This window comes from Triticum urartu, chromosome 4A (genome assembly GCF_056163025.1).
Source record: "Triticum urartu cultivar PI428250 chromosome 4A, HENAU_Tu73, whole genome shotgun sequence".
Lineage (NCBI taxonomy): Eukaryota > Viridiplantae > Streptophyta > Magnoliopsida > Poales > Poaceae > Triticum > Triticum urartu.
This window is the reverse complement of record NC_141876.1, coordinates 566524479-566535890: the sequence shown is the minus strand read 5'-3', so window position 1 is coordinate 566535890 and position 11412 is coordinate 566524479. Positions and strand designations below refer to the sequence as shown.

The 11412-nt window shown below is 42.0% G+C and overlaps 2 protein-coding genes across 2 annotated transcripts; both read left to right on the top strand.

Annotated features, from left to right (window-relative positions):
• Nucleotides 1–553: 553 nt before the first annotated feature.
• LOC125554204 (uncharacterized) lies at nucleotides 554–1517 on the top strand. The gene is made up of 2 exons (XM_048717789.2): nucleotides 554–738; nucleotides 936–1517. Exons 1-2 carry the CDS (start codon nucleotides 654–656, stop codon nucleotides 1184–1186), a joined length of 336 nt encoding a protein of 111 aa, XP_048573746.1. The 5' UTR covers nucleotides 554–653; the 3' UTR covers nucleotides 1187–1517.
• Nucleotides 1518–10350: 8833 nt separating this feature from the next.
• Nucleotides 10351–11403, top strand: LOC125552810 (germin-like protein 3-1). The gene has a single exon (XM_048716496.2). The coding sequence runs from the start codon at nucleotides 10401–10403 to the stop codon at nucleotides 11160–11162; it is 762 nt and encodes a 253-aa protein (XP_048572453.2). The 5' UTR covers nucleotides 10351–10400; the 3' UTR covers nucleotides 11163–11403.
• The last annotated feature ends 9 nt before the right edge of the window (nucleotides 11404–11412 follow it).

Below are 11412 nucleotides of genomic sequence, written 5' to 3'. Positions count from 1 at the left end.
TTAAAACTCTTTTGTTTTGAAGGTTGGTTGGATTCCTGAATGCTTAACCTTTAAAACTCACTCGAGGGTCGCAAGTTGCCTAGGAACAAAGGATCTTGGTCTTATGTGCGGCCGGGGACCGGGAGATAGGTATAGATCAAAGCGATGTGAAACTGGGTTTAAAAAAACTGGCGCCGTGGCACGCACAGTCGTACCTTCTCTCGCCTGTGGCGCCGATGTGTCGGGAGTCCAACAAGGAGCTCTTTTTTTGCAATTTAACTGCAGGGAGCTCGGATCCCCAAAGGCAGCCACTGCTTGGCACACCCCCACGGTCAGAAGCCACACGTGATGCATCAGCGCGTGCATGCTGCGTGGCCCTCTGAGCAGCTGCACTAGTAACAGAGAGAAAGCTTACACTCGTAGGGTTTGTTAAACAACGCCGCGGCAGATGTTCTGTACTTGTATATAACAGTTTGTAAGAAATCTGAGCTTTGACCACCCAGCTAGCAGCTAGTCATCGATCTGTATCTGACTACCAGTGTTTAAACTAACAAGCATTCTTCTATAAGAGCCCAACAAGCCTCGGCCTTCCTCCTCTCTTCACTCTCCTTGCCATCACCCCTTCACCAGCCCGCCAAGATTTACCGGCCGTCGACAGTTAATTGGAGTTCACCATGACTACTGTCCGAGTTCTTCTTGCAGTTGCCCTGGTCATCTCCCTGCTCGCCCTTGGCCATCCCCTTGCTCATGCTCGCCATGGTGAGTCTCATTTTTCTCTTCTTATTTGCATCGTTCATCTCAAGTTTGTATTACTCCCCGCCAAGATTTCCTTATTTTCATTATTCATCTCAAGTTTGTATTACTCCCTCCGTCCCATAATATAAGAGCGTTTTTGACATTGTCACAATTAGTAGTATTGTTGATCTCACCAGCTGCTCATATATTGCTTCTCGCAGTGAAGGACCTGTCGTCCATGCCAACCGGTGATTCCTCGTCTGAAAAGAAAGGATTACAGCAAGGGAGTAACATGAAGCTCGATGCCGGGAAGACGAAGAAAGTTGAAAACGTCGGAGTGGAGGAGACACCTAAGGGATCTGCTGAACCAAGCTTCGGCAACCGGGGGAGCCTTGGTGCTGAGTCTGATAAGGTGGCCGTGCTTGCTCGCCGTGGAGAACCACCCAAGCCTCACCCGAAAAAACACAACTAAGGCACCGTCCGGAATGGGTGAAATTTTTTGGTGACCATATATCAGCACTTAGCTCAAAGTTGAACTAACTACCGGTGACCCTACAAGCTTTGCATCCAGTCCAGCAGTCCCTAAGTATGTGTACATATAGTTAGCTAGCTAGCTTGCTTTTTAGTTGATCTTGTTATATTTGTTATCTGATTTAGAGTAGTGGTAGTTCTCTTTCTTTCATGTGCCCCTCTCTAGCTAGTTTCTGGGTGAAATTTTGGCTAGGAAACGGAGATCCGAGTATCCGACTACTCCACTGAGCATACTGTACTATAGCTGCCTACTGTCAAATTAAATACCACACTTTTTCTATACATACACAGTTTATTCTTCTACTTTGAAGGGTCAATGCCTCAATGGATGCATTAAGCCAAAGGAAATCTTAACACATGTTCTCTTTTTTTTTGGAAGTTTTTCTTAACACAAGATTGGATGGTCACAGTTGCAAAAGAAAAAAACCGGCAAACCATACACACAAAAAATCTTACCATCTATTCACACAAAAAACACGTTTCTTTTTTTGAAGGAAATCTTAACACACGAGTTCGAAACAATAAAATGTTCCATCTATTCAAAAAAAAATCTTACCATCTATACACAAAGAAAATTTTAACACACATATGTTACAAAAAGAACGCCAATAATTGGCCATCGTTCCCTAGGGAGCTGCTCCCATTGAACATTTTCGTTCGCCAAGGGGAGCAGCTCCCAGCGAATGATTCGACCAGCCCTCGATTGATCGCCAGGAGGAGGCCCTGTGGCAAACCCCCATTGGGCTAGAAGCCCAGTTTTGCTACTTTTAAATGACATGAAAAAATACATATTTTCTTATTAAAAACAGAGAAAAGCATGAAATCATGAGCGCCATCGTATGGGAAGTACTAATACAAAAACATCCATGCTGTAAAAATAAAAACAAAATATAAATATTTAAAAAATGCCACAAAAGTTACCATGTCCTAATCAACACCCAAAAAACTTGTGTGCGAAAAAAGCGGCAGTAAAAATGCCACCTCTCAATATTAAAAATGCCGTCCCTCTTAAAATAAAAAAATGCTCATCCTATTATAAAATAAAAAATGGCATGTTCTTATAAATAAAACTGCCATCATCTAACAATAAAAATACCATCCTCTCGTAACAAAAATGCCATCCTCTTATCTTTTAAACAAAAAATGCCATCACCTTAAGTAATAAAATTTTCATTCTCCCAACAATAAAAATGAGATCCTACTATAAAAAATGACATGCTCTTAAAAATAAAGCTGCCACGCTCTAATAATAAAAATGTCATCCTCTTAAGTAATAAAAATGCCATTCTCACAGCAATAAAAATGACATCCTATTATAAGACATGCTCTTATAAAATAAAACAGCCATCCTCTAATAATAAAAATGACATCGTCTTATAATAAAAAATGCCATCCTCTTATAATGAAAATGACATATTATTATAATAAAAATGGTATGCCTCTTATAAAAAGAAATGGCATCCTCTTATAATAAAATTTCCTTGTGAGAAAGTTAACAAAAATGGGATATTCTGACGAATTACAAAACAAAAAAGCTTCAAAAATGCCAAGTTATATATAAAAATATGTTTTAACACAAATGTTCACGACCCACCTCTCCAGCCCAATGGCAAAAGGCCACTGTCGCGCGTGTGATGATTTTTTGGAGAGAAAAAAGGAACACGAGCGTTCGCCGGGGATTGGCAGACAACGGATGCTTCCAGCCATCCAACGTGGCCTTGCTCCTGCGTCGAGATCCGTGCGACAGTGATGGGTGCGTTCGCTGGGGTTGGCCTCCCCGGGAGCGTCGAGCAGATAAGATTCCGGTAAAAAAAAAGGAAAGTGTGTTAGTGTTGGTAAGGATGCATTATGCAATGAGCATATTGTACTATAGTTGATCTTGTGTTGTGACCATCTGAATGTGTTTTGTGACAATCAGATGTTTTTTTGCAAAGGTGACCATCCGATCTTAACACACAAATTAATGAATAGATGGTAAGGCTCGAACCATATGACCTTCTAATTAATCGACCTCATTGTTGTTGTTTTTTGTGAATTGACCTCATTGTTATTATACTAAAAATAGTGGATGATTAGGGAGTGGTTTTAGCAATGTTGTCGTGATTGAGATTGTCGTGGATGTCGTTAGTGAGGCAAACACACAAAATATTTAAACAACGACCTCACAACGAAGGGCGTCGTACATGGACAAGTTTCACACCTCGATGTTTTCTGAACAGGTTTAGTCACCTCGACGAAGCGTGACCTAGTCCTACGTTAGAAGGTGTCAATGGAGGTTTGGTCATATGCCCAAGTGAAACGAGTCCCTCGGTACCCTCTACAAACTTCTCTTCCTCAACATATGTCAAATTAGGCTCCTCGGATACAACCCAAGAGCACATCGAATGAGGCTTGAAGCTCTACTGCCCTCCCCTTGATTCTAACTAAGAGAGAGTGAAATGACGTGCATGCTCATGAGAGGCTTTGTAATAAATGGTGATCTACCGGCTGATAGCGATTGCTCCTTCGTTGTGGTTCTTGAAGATGTTGGATAAACTCATCGGGCATGGTTGTGGGCGGCAGACGAGTTCTCATCGGTAGGTAGATGCCTAGTGCGGTGGCACAACGTTTGTAGGCTGAGGGACTTCGGTGGTCTGGGCATACATGATCTACAGAGACAAGGCAGTGGGGTACGCGCTCCCTGGCTATGGCTATGATGGATGGATGATGATCGGACATGGAAGGACCTACTACTGCCCAATGACCCACATGCCAAGGGGGGCTTCATGCCTCCACGATGATCTCCATTGGATATGGACGCAAGACATCTTTTTGGTGCTCTCACAGGGCTAAGGGATGTTGGCCGGCAGATGGTGGCCAAACATGTACACACATTGTAATGGGCGAAGGATTTGCTTCCACGATGCAACCCAGAGAAACCAATGGATGAAGTATGTCAAAGAGAACTCGACACCCATGGTGCTTCATGAGCTATGCTAGCTCTAGGAGGCTTCCATTGTCGTTGTGCTGCAGCAGGACACACCGGACACGATTGCATGGAAGTGGGCGGCTTCGGCCGACTACTTGACGACTACAATGTATAATATGCAGTTTCATGGGAGCCTTCAATCCAACTTGAAGGCGGTTGTTTGGAGTGCCAAGGCCTCCCCGAAGGCGAAGTGCTTTGCTTGGCAGCTTCCTCAGGGAAAGATCTCGCGGTGGATAACCTAGCAAAGTGGAAGATCATGCATGACCCTATGGCCCTTTGTGACTTGTGGCACTGGAGATGGTGCGTCATTTGATTGTGATTTATCCTTTTTCCATGAAGGTCTGGGGGAGGGCATCGTCCTCTTTAGGAGCGCCCAATGCTGGGATGAGCATGCCGGTCAATTGTAACTTACAGAATGCTTTAGGCGGCAAACGAGGGTCATGCCTCGTGCAATAAGATCTACATGGAAGGAGACATGCTTTATCATGTCTTAGTGCCTATAAAATGACATGAATTCATGTATTTTCAATAATGATGCTAACTCGGCACTGTAGGTTCATGGCAAAATCATCGACGAGCGCGAGGACGTTGAGACAGGTAGGGCTTGCACCAATGGTAGCATTTTTTAACCCGCCTTGATCTCTTGTATTGAATTGGTGTATATGGTATGGTTCCCGGTGCCACACTAGCTTTTGTTTCCTTTTGATACCTTGGTTGCGTTATTATGTACTTCACACCTTCTGCATTAATGAAAATCAACACTATGTTGCTTTTTCATCAAAAAAGAGGCTTTATATAGGCTACGGGTCCTTGAAAAATGATCTTGGGCACCCTTGAGATGGTAGGTGGGAAGGTTTGGAGTGGTAATATTTGATCCATGGTGGATTAGGAGAGGGGATGAGTCTAGTCCATAGTGAGCCACCCATCTCAGTCCCTCCACTATGGTGAGATTTTGGACTCATGGGCTCATTCTAAACTTGGGTGTCTTTGCTTCTTATTTCTTTGTTTGACTTTATATTTTTATTTCCTCTTCTCCTTTGACTTGTTGATCATGGCAAGTTACTTGGGCTTTTGTTGACTTGACTCAACGTTCATTGTTTGACATGTTAATGCCATGTAAGACCATGTGGGATCCTCTGTAGGATTTCGCTATTCATACAGCATGAGTCCCATCGAGCCAAAGTCACAAAAGTCATTGTTGTGCCTTCGAGTCAATACTTGACTTTTGGATATCTTCATCTCCCGGTCTTCTAAGGTTTTCTTGATACTTCAAACTTCTTGGTCTGCTGATTAACTAGTCTTGCGGTTTCTTTGCCTCCATGGAGAGATTCTACCCCTTAGAAAGTTCACGAAGGGTGTCACTGGTTAAGAGAAAGTTTTCTTGTTGAGGTGGTGCAACATCCGGGGGAAACATAGACAAAAATGGAGAGGGATGAGTCACGAAGCACCTAGATGCCTTGTTTGGTTTTTGGGTTGAGTTTCCCTATGTTTCCGATCTTCATCCAGACGCCTGATGATGTTACAAAGAGAGCGGGATAAAAGAAACTTGTTGGCGAAGGAGAAGAGGGGTGTAAAAGAGCGACCCTACTTTTTCTCAGTCGTCCATCATTTTTCTTCCGTATTTCCACCCCCCCCCCCATTTCCTGATTTCCTAGTATTTTTGGACCTTATTTTGGAATGTTGTCGCTAAATCTTCAAAGTTTCTAGGGCTTTTAGGCAGGAATAGAGAGAACGAGTGAAAAGGCAATAACACCTCCTCCCCAAAACAACAAGTGGCGTCTGAGACGGTCTGACTGCATAGTCGTGCCCGTCTTGGCCATGCTAATGTTGTGCCCACTCTCGGTTGCCCATATATACTTTAGCTAATGCTTTTTTGTTCGTTTTCTGGTTCGTTTCTTTTAAATGATTTCTATTTGCTTTATTTTCACTTAGTTTTCTATTAAAATACTTTCTAATTTTCAAAATAGTTCAGGAACTAAAAATGTTCACAGATTCAAAAATATTGAAAAATTGTTAGCGAATTCTAAAAAATGTTAATGAATTTAAAACATATTAAAAAATTCAAAAATTAATTAGGAATTTGAAAAAAATGATTGTGAATCCAAAACATGCTCAATTTTAAAATGTCCATAATTTAAAATGTTTGCATGTTGAAAAAATGCTCATGAATTTTTAAATGTTCACAAATTCAAAACATTCAAGAACTTAAAAAATGTTCATGAAGAAAATTTTAATCATTTTAAAAAAAATACAACATAAAAGAATATTCGTGGACTCAGAAAATGTTTGCAAATTTCAAAAAAAAAAAAGAGAACCAGAAGAAAATCCATGCATGGAAAGAACAAAATGGTTCAGTGAAGGTTCAAGTAGCAGCGCTATCCATGAAGGTTGGTTCCTTCTCTACGCCTAATCGTCCTACTTCGGCTCCTTCACAGGGGGGGTGTAGCCATGTCTCGCTACTAGCGAGGCAAACCGTCCGCTCGCCTGAAGCGACGAAATAATGTGTCGGCCCAGTGGCACTGTTAGCTTGATCGTTTTCTTTTTCCTTTTGTTTAGTTTTTGTTATATTTTCAAAAAATAACTAAATACACATATTTCAAGAAAAATACAAGTTTCTAAAAAATATATAAGCAGTGTTAAAAAATGTTGATGCAACTATAAAAAATGTTTAAACTCCCAAATAATCTAAATAAATATATTGTGAACAACACTTTATATAAAACCATTTCAAAAAATATGTTAACCAAGAATTGAAAATTGTTAAATGAGTCTAGAAAATGTTTGTCATGTATAAAAAATTTGTACATAAAAATAGGAATGTGTACAAAAAAATTGATTATGTATTAAAAACTAATCTTGTATTTGAAAAATGTTAAACAAGCATTTAAAAATGTTAAATGTGTTTAGAATAATGTTGAACATGTATTCAAAAAATTTAATATTATATTTTAAAAATGATAATGAAGAATTTGAAAATGTTAAATGTGTATAAGAAAAATGTTTACCATTTATTCAAAAAATATTAATCTTGTATTAATAAAATGCTAAAAGTGCATGGAAAAAATGTTCACCATGTATTTCAAAATGTTAAACATTTACTTGAATTTTTTATGGGAATACTTGAATTTTTTTAATCAAACATTTTAAAAAGTAAAAAAAATAAAGAAAATATTGGCCATGTATTCAAAAAATCTTAATATTTTATTTAGAAAATCTTGAATGTGTATTAGAAAATTTTATTATATATAGACCAAAAAATAAACAATATGCATGGAAAAAGTAGACATAAAAAATATATGTTTTCTAAAAATGTTCATCATGTATTTAAAAAATGTGTAATGTGTATATAAACAATGTTTCTAATTTATACAAAAATATTAAATGTGTACTGGAAAAGTTAACATGTGTCGAACAAAAAAGAAAAATGATGAAAATTGACAAAAGCAAAAAGGAAATGTGAAGAAAATGAAGAATGAAACAAAGAAGACCAAAGTATAACGAAGAACGAAAGAAAACCAGTGAAAAATGAAAGAAAACTAAAATTATAACAAACAAAAAAAACGGTGAAGAAAACAGAGGAAAAAACCAAAGAAAGGAACAAATAAAACGAAGAAAATATAAAGGAAAAATCATGAAACCCGATAAATAAACGAATCTAAATGGTGAAAAACAATAAAAGCGGAGAAAAAACAAAGAGAAAGCAGAAAACTGAATAAACCTATTGAAGAAATAGAGAAGACCGAAAGAATAAGAAAAAAAATCCAAAATGAACTAGCAAACTGAATGGAACGCAGTGAGCGTAGCAAGTGAGCGAACTAACGGGAAGCGAGTCGAACATACATCTCACTATAAGCGAGATATAGCCCTGACGCTTTCCCAAAGCCGCCCTAAACCATGACAATGAGTGCAGCTGCCAAGTGCTCGGCCCAACCAGGAGCCCATACCTTGTGATGTGTACTAGTACGTGTATGTTATTCTCTCGGATTGGGTTTATAAGTCGGCACATATTTTTAGGTCCTTATTTTAACTAGGAAAACTTGTCTAAAAAAACTAGGAAAACATGCATTGTATTTCATAAATATATGTTTTTATATTCATTGTCAAATGTAGTTTCTAACCATATAACAAATTTGTGGCATATTATAAATATATTATTAGTCAAACTGAAGACCTAAAAACTTGCACGACTTATAAACCCAACCGAAGAAAGTATTTAAATAAATGTAAACCATAGAAGAAGAAAAAATGGACCAATGTGGCATGCCAAACCCATTAAGATAGAGAAAAACCCATGCATGAGAATCATAATTTCTTCGCTCTCTTCACCAAACCATCGACTCTTATCATAAATTAACCATAAAAGATGAAGAAAACCATTAAAAAAGCTGAGAAACAAATAAAACCAAAAGGAAAATAGTGAAAACGTCAAAAGTAAAGGTAAGCCGCAAAAAATGCACAATCGGGCCACCGCGCGTCATGCGTGCCCTCAACAGGGACACCCTATGTGCTCCCCAAGTTGTTGATATGGATTTCTCGGGATCTTGTACCTTTGCCACGCAAGAGAGGGTTGACATTCCGCGAAATATTAAATTTAGGCCTAAGGGCATCTCCAACACAGACTCCTAAAACGTACACGTTATCCATTCATGGACGTGGACGTGGACGCGGACTATGATACGGGAGCCGGCTATCCAATTGTGTACCTCAAACTTCTGCATTTTCAAACAGAATTTGAAACAAACTTGGTGATTTTCATTTAAAATAGATCACATTCATTACATTTTTGACATATTTCATTAAAGAAATGCATACGGAAGTTAACCTAGTCTAAATCTTCGCCATCGTTGCGGGAGAGGGTATTGGGGTGGGACCGGGGTTTTGGACGCATAGGTGGTCCTTCCATGGATTCTTTGGTCAAGAATTGTCTTAGTTTTTTTATTTTGACCTGATTGAAATTAAGTGGATGCAATGAAAAAAGAAATTTAATTAGACTACTCAACTATTTCAATCTACTAATCTATTCTATGTAGATTCAAAGAGTACGACTACGTGGCGACCTTCGGGAGAGGGTGCAGGCGCATAAGAGAGTTTTGGGGTGGGACCAGGCTTTCTGACACGCACATGGCGGCGGTTTAGACGACCACGAAGCTCTCGCCGATTTGCAGAATTTCAGACAACTGGACGCATCCGCTGATAGAAGGGGTACCGTGTTGGATGTCAAAGTGCATCTGGACAGCTTGGTCCGGATGTTTGTGGCCGATTTGAGGGTCCGCATTGAAGATGCCCTAATACCCTTTTTATTATACGACCGAAGTACATATCTCTCCTACTTCAAAAAAAACATAAGGTTTTGTTTTACGATTTCTTTTGTTTCATCTCCTTCCCGGCCCACCCCACCTCCGCTTTCGATTTCGCATGTTTTCCTCGTCAGTCTTCATTCTAAGATGCTCCACATCTTAATGATACGTCTATTTTTAATCACTTTAGCTAGACGTCGGTATTCTGAATTTTAATTCTGGGTCAGTCCATTTCCAAAGAAAGGAACAACGGTCATGGAGGCGCGCGGAGCACCGAGGCTGTTGGTCCGCCGGGGAAGCAACGCCTTGGTGTCTATCTTAGGGGTGTGGAGGTGCAGGTTTACGGGTAAAGCAGCGCGTCGGTGTCTATCGTAGAGGTGTGGGGGTATGGGTTCATCGGGGAAGCAGTGTCTCAGTGTCTTAGGAGTGCGGGGGATGTTGACGCCTGAACTGGAGGTTGACGGGCTTAGAGCGATGACCTAGCACGGCGGCAAGCACGGCAGTGGGAGGAGGTCAAGGTGGCGGAGGCATGTGGTGCAGCCGTGGTCGTTGGCGGTTTGAGGGAAGAAGGTTGAACTGCGAGGTATCGCAATAGTTTTCCTGCGGTTATAGGAAGTTTGGAGTAAATGTTTGAATATGATTGTGATTGGGTGAATTTTCTGTTCTGTAGGTTTGAAAAGGATTCCAAGAAGAGCGTGAACGTAACCAAAGTTATAACTGGTGACTTGGAAAGAAAACCCTCCGTCGTCAAAAGTATGTATCTCGTTCCTGAAGGCATGGTAACGTAACGTAGCCAATGCAGCTACTCACACCCGCAGTAACTTCAAAGCATCAGTTGCCAACTCAACTCAACTGATCAATGCAGCCAAAAACTACCGCTATATGTCCACATGAGCCATGGCCGCAGAATGCTGATCACTGGTCGATCCTGCGGACAGAAGACTGTCAAACTGGAGGCCATGAGCGCCACAACCAACCATGCCACTCTCATCGCTCGAGCCATCGTTTCTCTCGCCATGATCTTCTTCTTCTCCGCCGTCTGCAACTCCGACCCGGACCTCCTCTTCGACCACTGCGTCGCCGACACGGCCGCCGCCGCGGCGTTCCACTTCAACGGCCTGCCGTGCATCGACCCGGCGACGGCGCGCGCCGACCACTTCGCCACCTCGGCGCTCTCCGAGCCCACGGACCCGTCCGCCACGCTCTTCGGCTTCAACGCGACGGTGACCAGCCCGGCCGCGTCCCTCCCCGGCGCGAACGCGCAGGGGCTCGCCATGGCGCGCATCGACCTGGCCCCCGGCGGCATGGCGCCGCTGCACTCCCACCCGCGCGCGTCGGAGGTGGCGCTCGTGCTCTCCGGCGGCGTGCTGGTGGGGTTCGCCGACACGTCGTACCGGCTCTACACGCAGCGGCTGCGCGCCGGCGAGGCGTTCGTGTTCCCGAGGGGCATGGTGCACTTCATGCGCAACGAGGACGTCTCCGCCCCCGCCGTCGTGCTGTCCGGGCTCAACAGCCAGAGCCCCGGCGCGCAGCTCGTGCCCTTGTCGGCGTTCCGGACGGAGCCGCGCCTGCCGGACGAGGTCGTCAAGAAGACGTTCAGGATCACCGGGCAGGACGTGCAGAGGATACAAAGGAGCCTCGGTGGGTCGTAGGGGGGAAGATCGCCTCCGCTTGCATCGATTTAGTACTGTACTCGGCTACTCGGTAGATAATTACTCGTGTGCTACCACAGGAGTCTAAATATTGTACGCAATCATGATTTACCTGTCATTTTTATCATTAACATGATTATTACATATTAAAAATGGGACTGACTAGCGTCCAATTGACTGAAAACAAATTTAGGGCCGTCGATTTGTTCTCATCCGTTTGATGCAGAATCGACGGCCGGATGACCTTCAA